Raw genomic sequence first — 13,117 nt, 5'->3', positions numbered from 1 at the left:
GCTCCCCACTGCCACCGCCACTGTCACTGTCACTGCCACCACCCCTGTGCCCCGTCCTGGTGCCGGGCTCCGGAGCCCCTTTCCCCTCCCTGGGACGTGCCCGCAGCGCCGGAGCCCTCAGCAGTTTGGCACGGAGCTGGCTGTCAGATGAGATGAGGATTAAAGCGGATTGATTGAACACTTGTTATCTTTGGTGGGCACGCTGGGATCCCTGCCCTGCCTCGGAGGCTGAGGGCAGCAGGAAGGAAAGGTCGGGACAGACCCGGCCCTGCTGTCAAGAGCGGGGCTCTTGTGTCACCCCCGGAGCTGTGCCCGGCGCGGGGGCCACGGGGGCCACAGACACGGCACAGGCGCAGCTCGCCCCCTGCTCGCCCTGCTGGCAGCGCTGCGAGGCGACACCCAGATATTTGACCTTAAAATCGCCGCGGTGGCTCCGGGGCCGGGGACGCTGCCCCACGGGGGCTTCCCTGTCCCCCCCCAGTGAGGGTCCCGGGGGACAGGGACATTCCAGAGGGAGGGCAGGGCTGGGAATCAGCGCCGCTTGCGTCAGGGCCGCTGGCACCGCGGCCCAGGCAGGATTAGGTTCCTTTGTAGTGCTGGAGCAGTAAATATTCCCAAGTCCAAGCTCCGCTGAGGGTTCAGGACAGCCAGGGCTCGGTGCAGGAACAAGGAAGGTGATGCCAATGTCAAAGGGGGTTCGACTGTGATTTTTGGCCGGGGTAAAAGGACACCCGAGATATGGGAAAGTTGCTCCCGGCCTTTAAAGTCAGTTTGTCCTTCCTGTGAGCCGTGCCAGGGAACAGCCCCAGCTCCTGCCCTTCGAGTGGGGCAGCAGCAGGGACACGAATAGGCCGCGAGAAGGAAAGTTTGGGCAGAGTTTGCTTTTCTCTGCGAGGGGAAGGTGCTGCGGTGAGCCGAGCGTGCCGGGACGAGCAGCAGCTCCTGCCCACGGGGCCACGATGCCCCATTTCCCTCTGCAGGCCCTGGCTGTGCCCAGGCAGGTCACGGCAGAGAGATAATCGGGAATGACGCTCTCCAAAAGGGGCTGTTTCCTCTGTGAGCACCACCACGGCCACGGGCAAGGAATGTCCCGCTGCTGCCTTCCCTCCTCACGCTGGGAGCGATCCCCGAAACAATCCCTGGAGGGGTTTAAAAGCCGTGTGGATGGACATGGGATAGGGGTGGCCTTGGCAGTGCTGGAATGGTTGGACTCCGTGTTCTTTGAGGGCTTTTCCAACTTAAATGATCCAAGGTTCTATGGAATTGCTGCTATTTCCGAGCTGAGGCTCATCCCACATCCCCTGCATCGCCCCCCAGGCCCACCCTCCATCCCCCACACCAGCCGGTGCGGCTTTCCTGTGGCTGCAGCTTTGTCCCTCCATCCGTGTCCCGTCCCTTGGGGGGCTCCAGGACACTTTGCCCCGTGGGCTCTGAGAGCTGTGACCAGCTGGGCTCTGCTCCCCGGCCGGGATCAGGGTGATGGGAAGCAGATTCCGCAGCAGCGACGGACTGAGCTGTGCGTGTCACTCCTTGTCCCCCAGCTAAATCTGTTCTCTCCACTGCGTCCCGTAGGGCGGAGGTGTTTTTGTGCTCCAAGCTGCCTTGTTTTGGGATTTTTCCACTTGGCAGAGCATAGCCCGGAGGGGAAGATTTAATCTCTGAAAGAGAAGGGCTGGTGCCAAAATCCTGCGTGCGGGGTCACCCGAGGGCAACAGCCGGCAGGGTGCCGGGGCCCCCGGGGCCGCCGTGCCAGCGACAGCGGTGCCAGCACGGGTCTGACCCCCCAGTCCTGCTGTGGGGACGGGTGGAAGGACCCCTGTCCCGCTGCCCAGAGAGGGGACACGTGTCTGGTGCGCCCTGGTCCCTGCAGTGCCCCCCATGCAGTGCCCGGTGCCCCCCACCTCAGGCCCCGTGGGACCTCACCTACGCGCCCCTTCCTCTCTTCATGCCCCCCGCCAGACCCCGGGGCGTTCCCCTCATCAGTGCCCCCCATGCCAACCTCCCGTGAGCTGCCCCCCTTGCTGTGTCCCCTATCCCAGACCCTCGGCTGCTCACCCGCATCAGTGCCCCCGCATCCCAGCCCTCCCCGTCAATGCCCCCCATCCCAGCCGCTGCTCGGTGCCCCTCCATCAATGCCCCACCCCAGATCTCTGTTCTATGCACCCGGTCCGAGCCCCCCATCCCAGCCCCCATTCAGTCTCCCCCTCCCCGGTCTGAGCCCCCTCATCCCAGCCCCCTGTGCGATGTCCCCCTATCAATGCCCCCATACCAGCTCTCGTGCCACCACCCCATCACTGCCCCCCGTGCCATGTCCCTCCATCCCAGCCCCCACTCCATCACTGCCCCCTGTGCAATGTCCCTCCATCCCAGGACCCATCCCAGCCCCCTGTGCCATGTCCCCTGTGCCATGTCCCTCCATCCCAGCCCCCACCCCGGCCCCCTGCGATGTCCCCCCCATCCCAGCACCCGCAGGTCTCCCCATCACTACCCCTGCTGCCCCCCCACCCCAGCCCCCTGTGCCATGTCTCCTGTGCCATGTCCCCTGTACCATGTCCCCACCCCAGCCCCCTGTCCTGTGCCCCCACCCCAGCCCCCTGTGCCATGTCTCCTGTGCCGTACCCCCACCCCAGCCTCCACCCCAGCTCCCTGTACCATGCCCCCATCCCCAGCCCCCCTCCCCATCCCCGGCGCCGTGCCCCCACCCCAGTCCCCTCCCCATTCCTGGTGCCGTGCCCCCACCCCAGTCCCCTCCCCATCCCTGGTGCCGTGCCCCCTCCCCAGTCCCCTCCCCATCCCTGGTGCCGTGCCCCATCCCCAGTCCCCCTCCCCATCCCCAGTCCCGTGCCCCCTCCCCAGTCCCCTCCCCATCCCTGGTGCCGTGCCCCATCCCCAGCCCCCCTCCCCATCCCCAGTCCCGTGCCCCATCCCCAGCCCCCCTCCCCATCCCTGGTGCCGTGCCCCATCCCCAGCCCCCCTCCCCATCCCCAGTCCCGTGCCCCCTCCCCAGTCCCCTCCCCATCCCTGGTGCCGTGCCCCATCCCCAGTCCCCTCCCCATCCCTGGTGCCGTGCCCCATCCCCAGTCCCCTCCCCATCCCTGGTGCCGTGCCCCATCCCCAGTCCCCTCCCCATCCCTGGTGCCGTGCCCCATCCCCAGTCCCCTCCCCATTCCTGGTGCCGTGCCCCCTCCCCAGTCCCCTCCCCATCCCTGGTGCCGTGCCCCCTCCCCAGTCCCCTCCCCATCCCTGGTGCCGTGCCCCATCCCCAGCCCCCCTCCCCACCCCCAGTCCCGTGCCCCCTCCCCAGCCCCCCTCCCCATCCCTGGTGCCGTGCCCCATCCCCAGCCCCCCTCCCCATCCCCCGTCCCGTGCCCCATCCCCAGCCCCCCTCCCCACCCCCAGTCCCGTGCCCCCTCCCCAGTCCCCGCCCCGGCCCCGGGGCCGCTCCCCCGGCCCGTCCGGGCCCGCCCCGCGCTGTCCCCGCGGCTGCGCGGCACCGCCCCCGCCGCAGCCCCGCCCCAGCCATGTCGGCCCCGCGCAGACGCCCCGCGGCCGCTGCCGGGGGGGGGCCCGAGGGGGCGGCCGAGGGGGGAGCCCCCGCCGGAGCCCCCGCGCCCGGCGATGCGGAGCGGGGCATGGCGGCCCCGCCGCTCTGCCTGCGCTTGCTGGCCGCCGCCTTCTACGGCCTCAGCTCCTTCCTCATCGTCGTCGTCAACAAGAGCGTCCTCACCACCTACGGGTACGGCCGCGCCGGCGGGACCCCCCCCCCCGGGATCGGGATAGCCCCTCTGGGATCGGGGTACCCGCCCGGGATCGGCGTGCGGAGCCCCCCGTGGGATGGGTATCGGGACCTCCCCCCCGTGCGGGACCCCGCCGCTCACCCCCTGTGTGACCCCCCCTGCCCCGGGGTCCTTCTCAGCCCTTGGCACCCCCCCCTGCACCCCCTGCTTTGGGGCTGCCCCCCTCCACCCACCGCACCCTTTCCGCTCCCTGGGTGTCCCCCTGTCCCCCTGCCCGGCCCCCCCGGCTGTGGGTTCGTGGCCTCCGGGACCCCCCCGGTGCGGGTGCCCCCCCTGATTTGTGCTTTCCTACCGCAGGTTCCCGTCCTCGCTGTGCGTGGGGCTGGGCCAGGTGAGTGGGACCCCCCCGTGTCCCCGCGCCCCGTGTTTTGGGGGCCCGTGGGGTGACCCCCTGCTCTCTTGCAGATGCTGGCGACGGTGGCCGTGCTCTGGGCGGGGAAGGCGCTGCGGGTGGTCAAGTTCCCTGACCTGGACAGACACGTCCCCCGGCGGGTGAGACCCCTCCCCAGCGCCCAGCTCCCTTTTCCAGACACCCAGTTCCCCTCCTCGAGCACCCAAATCCCCTCCCCAGCACCCAGCTCCCCTCCCCAGCATCCAGCTCCCTTTTCCAGACACCCAGCTCCCCTCCCTGGGCCCCTGTCCCCAGCTCCGGGGCTCCGTGCCCACCACGGGCTCTTTGGCAGCGGGATGCCCGTGCCCGTTCCCAGGATCCTGCGGCCACGGAGCAGCTCCGGGACACGTGTGTGCATGTGGAGGCTTCCACGGCGGGGTGGGAATAATTCCGTGTCTATATTTATCCGCGGAGGGTGCTCTGGGGAGCTCCCTGGGCGCCTCGGGTCGCTCACGGAGCCTTATCCCGCTTCTTTCCAGACATTTCCTCTACCTCTTCTGTACTTCGGGAACCAGATCACAGGACTGTTCAGCACAAAGAAACTGAAGTACGGATGGGTTTCCGGCACAGGGGGGGTTTAACAGGGCCTTGGGGGTTTCCAGGATTGCCGCAGGGTTTTCCAGGGAGCCGCTGCCGGGCCCCGGGGCTGTGCGGGCTCTGGGTGATCCAGGCAGGAGCCGCTCGGGGCCACGCACTTCCTTCCCTGCCCACGAGGGAATGTGCCACGTGCGAGTTCCCAAATGCTTCCCTCGGGCAGGGAGGGACACGGGGCTGGCCCTCATCCGTGGGGTGAGGGTCTGGGGGCGTCCTTGGGGTCCCCCACCCTGGCAGGGTCAGATCAAAGTGGGTGTGGGAGCAATGCCATTCCCATAAGGAGCAATGCCATTCCCGTAAGGGAACGGGCAGGCCAATCCGTGCTGTTTCCCAGAACCTGTATCCCTGCTCCATTTGGGATATGGGGAGGGGGGAACACCCTTTCACTGCGCTGCTCCTTCTTCCTGCAGCCTGCCCATGTTCACCGTCCTGCGGAGGTTTTCCATCCTGTTTACGATGTTTGCCGAAGGATTCTTGCTCAAGTGAGTGTCCCCAGCCCGTGTGACAGCTCCGGGCTCGGGTTCCGGGGCTGCCTGGCCGGGGTTTGGCTCCGGGCTGGGCTGGGAGGAGGTGGGTGCAGGAGCAGCTTGTCTCGATCCCTTTCCCAAGTGTCCAAAGGGAGCTGGGAGAGAGGGATGTGCTCTGTGTGCGTGTCCAGCAGCCTGGCTGTGCCAGCCCTGGTTCCTGCAGGGACCCCAAACCACTCCCAGAGTGCCCACAGCCCCTTCCCAGGGCTGGGAGCTGCTCCGTGCCTGGCTGAGCCCTTCCCTGCCCCAGGCAGAGCTGCAGCTCTCCCTCCATAAACTCCCAACTCCTCGAGGCTGAGTTCTTTATCTTCCAAAAAATCGCAGAGATAATTGGCTAAAAATGTCTTTACTCGCAGCTCCTGCACAGCTTGGTTTGTTTGGGGTTGGTTTGGGGTTTTTTCCCCCTTTCCAGAGGAGGAAAAGCTTCTCCCTGCTCTGCTCCAAAGCCCTCAGAGTATTCCCAAGGACTGAACTGTGGCTGATGCCGTGTCCTCCTGCCTCTCTTTTCCAGGAAGAAGTTTTCCTGGAGCATTCAGATGACAGTATTTGCTATGATCTTTGGTGCATTTGTAGCTGCCAGGTGAGCTGTCCCCATTCCCACATCTCCAGAGGCTCCGTGCTAACGGGAATCGAGTTCCACGGTGTGTCCCAAGCAGAGAGGGATTAAACACCGACTTTCCCCTCTCCAGATGTGCTCTCCAGTAGGAAAGAATGTTTTCCTGACCCAAATCCCAACCCCTCCTCCCATGATTAACTTTTCCTGACAACTTGCTGGCTCCACAGAAGGTGGAAGGACTCTTCCAAGCGTTGTCCCTGTGCAGCCCAGAGCTTTAACTCCTGCTTTTTCCCTTTCCCAGTGCTGACTTGGCATTCGATCTGGAAGGATACATTTTTATCCTCATTAACGATGCCTTAACGGCTGCAAACGGTGCCTACGTGAAACAGAAGCTGGATTCAAAGGTGGGGTGACCTTCAGCTTTGGGATGTTGGGATGTTGGGCTGGGCTTGTCAGCAGCTTATTCTGGGAGGGCAAAGCGGGGAGGCTCAGCCATCCCTCTCCCAAAATCTCCTGTCCAGAGCTGGAGAGGGACTTGGGGCAGGGGTGGAGGGACAGGACACAGGGAATGGCTGCCCACTGCCAGAGGGCAGGGATGGACGGGATATGGGGAATTGGGAATTCCTGGCTGGGAGGGTGATGAGACCCTGGAATGGATTTCCCAGAGCAGCTGTGGCTGCCCCTGGATCCCTGGCAGTGTCCAAGGCCAGGCTGGAGCAGCCTGGCATAGCGGAAAGTGTCCCTGCCTGTGGGACTGGATGAGCTTTAAGGTCCCTCCCAACCCAGTCCAGTCTGGGATTCCAAGATACTTAAAAATTCCCACCCTCCAGCTCCTCTGTCTCAGAGAATCCCACATGGATTCAGCTCCAGGCCCAGTCCCAGCAGCAATATGAGAAAGATTTTCTGTTCCCACTCAAACCCATGGGTATTTCCCATCTCCAGGAGCTGGGGAAGTACGGTCTGCTCTACTACAATGCACTGTTCATGATCGTCCCCACCCTGGCCATTGCCTACATCACTGGAGATGCACAGAAGGTAGGATTCCCATCCCAAAATCCATGGTTTTAGCGGCACAACTGTATGGACAGCATGGGGGGGCAAGGGGTGGGGGGGGTCACTGCCCCAAAGCCACCTCAGCACAAAGGAACTGCGACTTTTACGTTGGACCCAAACCCCCGGAGTTGCTCCATTCAGGCATTTTTGTAATGCCTGAGGAATGGGGAAGTGGAGAGCGAGAAGAAAACCCAAATATTATTTAAAGAAGCTGAGCATTTTTAGAATCAATAAGGTTCTTCAAACTTTTTTCTGCCCTTCCCCTCTCGCTGGGGCAGTTTTGCTGAGTTGCTGTGTGGGTTCAGTTTGCTTGTGGTGCCCCATCAGGGCTGGGATCCTGAAGATGTGAAATTATTATTATTATTATTATTAATAATAATAATAATAATATTTTACTTCTGGTCCTGTATACATTAAATTCTTCTATTATTTTTTTTTAAATTTTTTTAGAATTTTATCTCTGGTCCTGTATGTGTTAAGTTCTTCTTTTTATTATTGTTGTTATTATTATTATGACTAATAATAATAATAATAATAATTTACCTCTGATGCTGTATACATGAAATTCTTCCATTATGATTATTATTATTATTATTATTCCTCTGGTCCTGTATACATGAAATTCTTCCACTATTATTATTATTATTATTATTATTATTATTATTCCTCTGGTCCTGTATACGTGAAATTCTTCTGTTATTATTATTATTATTATTATTATTATTATTATTAATTGTTGTTCCTGCTATTACTACCACTACTATTATTTTTTACATTTGATTGGTATTTTTATTGCACTCCCTGATGTGCAGCTGGCTCTCCTGAGCAAGAAATCCCTTTTTCCTGCCTGTTTTTTCGGCGTCCCCCTCTCCCTGTGCAGGGGATTCAGATAAATTCCCTCCTCCAAAGGCTGGAGGTGTTGCCCACCCTGTGGGTGACCCTGGGGGGCCCTGCCAGCCCCCTCTGTCCCAGCCTGGTGGCTTTGTCCCCATTAGGGGCTTGGAGCCCTGGATACGGAGCTGGGATTAGCAGCGGGTGAAGGTGGCTCAGCCCCACCCTCCAGAGCGGCTCCGAGGGCTGGATTTGGGATAAAGTGCTCATTTAGGAGCGGGAGCTGAGCCTGGGCAGGGAAACGCTGCTGTGAGCAGCCTCTGTTCAGCCTGGAGAGAGAAATGGCCTTTTTTTATTTGCTTTTCCCCTGAATAAACTCCTTTCTGCCAGGCCCGGCGCTGCTGGACAAAGATGCGCTGTGTGCCGGGGCTGCTGCCAGGAAACTCCGCCTTGGCAGCTCCAGGAAAACCCCCTTGGGAAGGGCCTGTGCCTGGGGGGGGCTGGGAGCCTTTCCTGTGCCTGTGGATCTGGGAATTCTTGTGGTTCCTTAAGAGGCATCCCAGGGAACACATCCTGCTTTGTGAGCGGTGTGCTGGGGGTGCTGAGCAAAGCCCTGCGAGGAGTTCCTGGGGGAGAAGGGGGTGGATGATCCACAGGAAGGTCCCTCCAGGGCTGGAGGTCCGTGGCCCTGTGGGAAGTGCATTCCCAGCTGCCTGGCCGGGTTCTGGGTGCTTTGGCATTCCCTGGCTGGCTGGGAAGGGAGTGAGGGAAGCAGCTCTTGCCCTGCCCTGCTCGTGGCTGAGGCTGGCAGGGTCCTCTGGGGCGCCTCTGGTCCCTCTGGAGCAGATGAGGATTCCACTCGGATTCTGGCTGTCTCCAAGGGTGGAGACTCCACCACTTCCCTGGGCAACCTGTGCACCCTCTCCAAGTGCCTGCAGACATCCAGAGGGATCCTCCTGTGTGTCCGTGTGTGCCCCTGGCTCCGTGGTCCTGTCCCTGGGCACCTCTGGAAGAGCCTGGCTCCTTCTCCTCGGCTCCCTGGGTGAGATCCTGGAGCCTGCTCCGAGCTCTCCTCAGGGAGATGCTCCAGTCTCTGCAGGATCTTGGTGACCCCTCTGGACTCTCCCTGTCTGTGGCACTGCCCAGCACTGGACCCAGCACTCCAGATGCTCCAAAATCCCAGGAAAAAAGCGCTTCCCTGAAATCCAGGCTGCCTTGAGCCACTCTGTCAGCAGCGTCTCCGGAGGTTACACCTCCCTTGGGATGTGCTGTCTGAGTGTTTGCAGTGAAGGAATTCCAGAGTGATCCAATTCTGGATAACAGCCAGCTGGGAGATGCCTCTCCTGATTCCTCTGGTGTGTGAACTCGTTCCCTGCTTTTTCCAGCAGGGATGAGCTGAGTGCTGAGGCTGGAGGTGATGCCAGTGGGGACCCCCGGCCTTCCCACAGCCCCGGGATGTCACTCCAGGCTGGGAATTGGGTTGGTTTTTCCTGCTGTGAGGTGAAAGCCGATGCTGGGGGGTTGTTCCTTGTCTTGCTGGGAATTCTGTGCTTCCCGAGGGTCTGAAGCTGGTGTTTCCTGCAGGCAATGGAATACCAGGGCTGGGCAGACACGTTCTTCGTCGTGCAGTTCACGCTGTCGTGTGTGATGGGGTAAGGACTGGGATGCTGGCCTGGGAGCAGGGAAGGAGTTTCCATTCCGGAAGTTGGGAATTTTGGTGCCCTTATATTATGAAAAATTCCTAATAAATCCTCAGTCCTTACAGGGACACCATTGCTGAGAGTTGGGGGGGGGGGGGTGTGGGAATTATCTCCCACCTTCCTCCAAGTGGTAAAAAAGTGGTGGGATAAATACTGCTGGAGAAAGGATGGGAATGGATCATGGAATGCTGAAATGTTTTGGCTTGGGAGGGACCTTAAGCTCACCTCATTCCCTGAAGGGCAGGGACCCCTTCCATGGCCAGGGTGATGGGATGAGTGGATTCCCAAGGCGTGTCCCTGATGGTGGCTCTTTTCTGTAGGTTTATTTTGATGTACTCCACGGTTCTGTGCACTCAGTACAACTCTGCTCTTACAACTACAATAGTTGGCTGCATTAAGGTGAGTGGCATTCCCAGGAAAGCACCTCGTTATCCCTTGGGAATTGCATTAACCCCTCATGACAGCCCCCGTGTCCTCCCCGTTCCCCACCCTGCATTCCCTTTTCCGTACATTCCCATGTCTCAGGCTGTTTGTTCCTCCCATCTTGTTCCTTTGCAGAATATTTTAATAACCTATATTGGGATGTTTTTTGGAGGAGATTATATTTTTACATGGATGAACTTCATTGGTCTGAATATCAGGTAAGATTATTTATGATTTGTAAGTGAAAATTGGGGTGAAACGGAAATGATTTGACTGATTTAATGGATTTTTTTCCCCGAAAAACCCCCATGGAATTGGGTTCTTGTGCTTGGTCCCTGCTCAGGCTGTGGGATGCTCCCAGACTTGGCTTGTTTCAAAGCCAGGAGAATCCACAGGAGTATTTTAGCAGGAAAATTTGAGTTTTCCCAGAGTTGCCAATGGAATGAAGGCAGCAAAAGAAGAATTTTTGGGGTTCTTTCACCTGGTATTATTATTCACCTTTTGGAAAAGTCTCCCTTCTGGGCTGGTGTTGGGGGAGTCTTCCTGTTCCTTCCCTGTCCTTCAGCAGGATCCCTTTGGGGGTGGGATGGATCCAGCCCTAGGCTGGGAAGCGTTTGGGCAGGAATGAAACAAGATACCTGGGTTTAGGAGGAAAACTGGCAGTTTCCATGGAAATTCCAGCAGATCCTTGTCCCGTGGCCCTGGCTTTTCCTGGGGCGGGGCTGTGTGGCTGCTGCAGGAGCCGAGCTCATTCCCAACGTGTTGCCTGAATCTCTTGCAGTATTGCTGGAAGCCTGGTGTATTCCTACATCACTTTCACCGAGGAGCAAATGAACAAGGAGTCGGATGCTGGCAGCAAGATGGATATTAAAGGGAAAAGCTCCGTGTGAGCAGGGAGAGGCTTTTTTTGGGAACCAACCTCTTCCTGTTCGCTTGATCGCGGGCAGGACGTGGGAAGGGATCCGGGGCGCCTGCCAGGAGCCACGGGGATGCTCTTAATTTGCACAGCCGAGATTGCTGCCTTCACAAATCCTTGGGAAGAGAGCGGCCTGCAAGGGGAAGGATGAGCCTAATTAAGTGTGATTGGGAGGAATTAATGGGTTTCTAATCAAGCTGGGAGTCGGCAGCGGAGATGGGCACGAGCAGCGGGCAGGGCGAGGGCTGGAAGACGTTCTGCTCTGAGGGATGTGCCAGGGGTATCCCTGGCTGGATCTGCTCCGTGGGATCCGAGGATCTGCTCCTCAGTGGAGGGATGCTGGGGCTGGCTCCGTGCCCAGCCCGCTCCCTCTGGAAGGGAGGGAATGCCGTGGCACCCGGCTCCGAGGATGCCAGCGCTGGCATTCCCTGGAAGATGCAGGATGCTCCTGGGCTGGGCCAAAACCTCTTGGATGAATGTTCAGTGCTCTCTGGACTTCAGTTTGAGCTGTTTTCTGGTTATTTTCTGGTTTTTTGTTCCATTAACCCGCTTTTCAAGCTGGGTTTGCCCTCCTGGGCTTAGCAGAGCCTTGCATTCTCCTCTGTCTTTGTGAGGCTCGGGGACATTCCCAGCAGGAAGGTTTTCCCTGCCACTGCTGAGCTCTGCAGCCTCCCTCACCTGGGGTCAGAAAGCCTTGGATTTGGGAAAGCTGCTGGCCTTACTGGGAAGATCTACCAGGGAGAAGCTGCTGGGATCACAGGAGAGCTGAGGTTGTCCCACCTGGCACAGCACATCCAGGGAATCTGCAAAGGCTGCAGCTCCCACCCCTGGAAGAGGCACAAGGACTTAAATCTTCTTTTTTGGCAAGTACAGGGGGCCCCACAATTCTTGTGTTCCATGGAATGAGTCACCCTGGGTTTGTGACCCACCAAAAGAATGGGAATTTTCATGCATTGGGTGGTGGTCACTGACTTTTAAAGGTTGTTTTACCCAGCACTTCTTTCCAGGTCCCTTTGGGTTGTCTTTTGGGTTAAAAAGAATTGTTTTTAAGTTCGGTTAAAAAACTTTTGGTAAAATAATGTTTTTAGAGATTTTTGTACCCAAACTGCTTCTCCAGACACTGACATTGGGGTTTTTTGGGAGATACTTGCTCCAGCTGGAACTGCTCTCGGGCAAAGCTGCATTTGTTGGAGTTTTTGGGAAGTTTTTGGATGGGAAAGAGATTTTGTGTGAGGGTGCTGCTCCAGCCTGGTGTGCAGTGAGTGAGCTGCTGCCTGCTCCAACAATTCCAGAGCCACAACTTCCCCCTTTTTTTGTGAGATTGTGTGGTCACTGTAGGGAGTTGGGGTGTTCTGGAGCAGCCCCTCAGCGGGTTCCCCCTCAGAGCACAGTAAAAAAGCGATCCCTGATTGTCTCCCAAAATTCCAGTAAAACCTCAGCTTTATCCCAGGGGAGGGAGGCTGGCAAGCCCTTCCTGCTGTGCAGAAGCCCCCCAGTCCCAGCCCAGCTGGGGTTGCTGGTCCCCGTGCTGGTTCCCAGTATCCAGGTGGGGCTGGGGCCCCTCCCACCTCCTCCTTCCTCTCCTGCAGCATTCCCAAATCCCTTTCTCCCACGTGTGCTCCGACTCCGCCGTGCTGAGTTCACAGCCAGGAGGTTGATTCTGTCAGAGGGGTTTTTTTATGATTTTATGTTTGTTTTTGAATCTACTGGTTAGATTTGGAGTCCTAACAGGGAAGTATTTTTAAAGCTTATTTTGTCCATGCCAGGATCCTGCTGGATCCTAAACACTGGGAAAGTCAAGAGTTCCTCTAACAGTATTTTCTATGCTCTTAATTGACTAAAAAAATGTTTTCTATAGAGAATCTATTTACAGAATGAGCATTTTAGTGCTGAAAATCTGAATGTATGGCAGGCTGTGGATGTGAGCAATGAGAGCAGACAGGATTTATGTGCCTCTGTATTTTTGTATTTGCTTCCAATAAACCAATGAACCAAAGCTGCTCCTGCCTCACCCCTCCCTTCCCTGAGCAGCAGGAAAAGGCTGGAGAGGATGGGTGGATAAATCAGGGATTTACGGGGCTCTGACAACCCCCCGGTTCCAGCAGGGTGAGGAGAGGTCTCCTGGGTTTCCAGCTTTGAATATTCCTTGAGAGGGGATGTGGAGGACAACCCTGTTTCTGGGGAATGAAGGAAACAGCTGGAAGTTCATCCAGAAAAGGGGGGTTTGTTCCCATGGGTTTCACTGCAGAGTAACAGAGTCACTGCTGCTGCAGCAGCCTGGGGCTTCCCATCCTCTGAGCAGAAATATTCCACCCTCTGGAGCAGAAAG

The 13,117-nt window shown here is 58.4% G+C and overlaps 1 protein-coding gene across 1 annotated transcript; it reads left to right on the top strand.

The window, feature by feature from the left end:
• Positions 1-3,613: 3,613 nt before the first annotated feature.
• SLC35D1 (solute carrier family 35 member D1) lies at positions 3,614-12,723 on the top strand. The gene is made up of 12 exons (XM_032117643.1): positions 3,614-3,736; positions 4,095-4,128; positions 4,203-4,289; positions 4,668-4,735; positions 5,193-5,264; positions 5,821-5,889; positions 6,167-6,269; positions 6,808-6,900; positions 9,334-9,401; positions 9,770-9,848; positions 10,008-10,090; positions 10,654-12,723. The coding sequence occupies exons 1-12, from the start codon at positions 3,633-3,635 to the stop codon at positions 10,760-10,762; spliced, it is 969 nt and encodes a 322-aa protein (XP_031973534.1). The 5' UTR covers positions 3,614-3,632; the 3' UTR covers positions 10,763-12,723.
• The last annotated feature ends 394 nt before the right edge of the window (positions 12,724-13,117 follow it).

Source organism: Corvus moneduloides, chromosome 9 (genome assembly GCF_009650955.1).
Source record: "Corvus moneduloides isolate bCorMon1 chromosome 9, bCorMon1.pri, whole genome shotgun sequence".
NCBI classification, from domain to species: Eukaryota; Metazoa; Chordata; class Aves; order Passeriformes; family Corvidae; genus Corvus; species Corvus moneduloides.
This window is presented reverse-complemented; position numbering and strand designations above follow the sequence as displayed.

Bases quoted from the DNA above. Each gene is read 5' to 3' on its own strand.
- SLC35D1 (XM_032117643.1), top strand. From the start codon at position 3,633: ATGGCGGCCCCGCCGCTCTGCCTGCGCTTGCTGGCCGCCGCCTTCTAC. The intron at 5,890-6,166 runs GTGAGCTGTCCC...TCCCTTTCCCAG, and splicing joins GGTGCATTTGTAGCTGCCAG to TGCTGACTTGGCATTCGATC. The intron at 10,091-10,653 runs GTAAGATTATTT...AATCTCTTGCAG, and splicing joins TTCATTGGTCTGAATATCAG to TATTGCTGGAAGCCTGGTGT.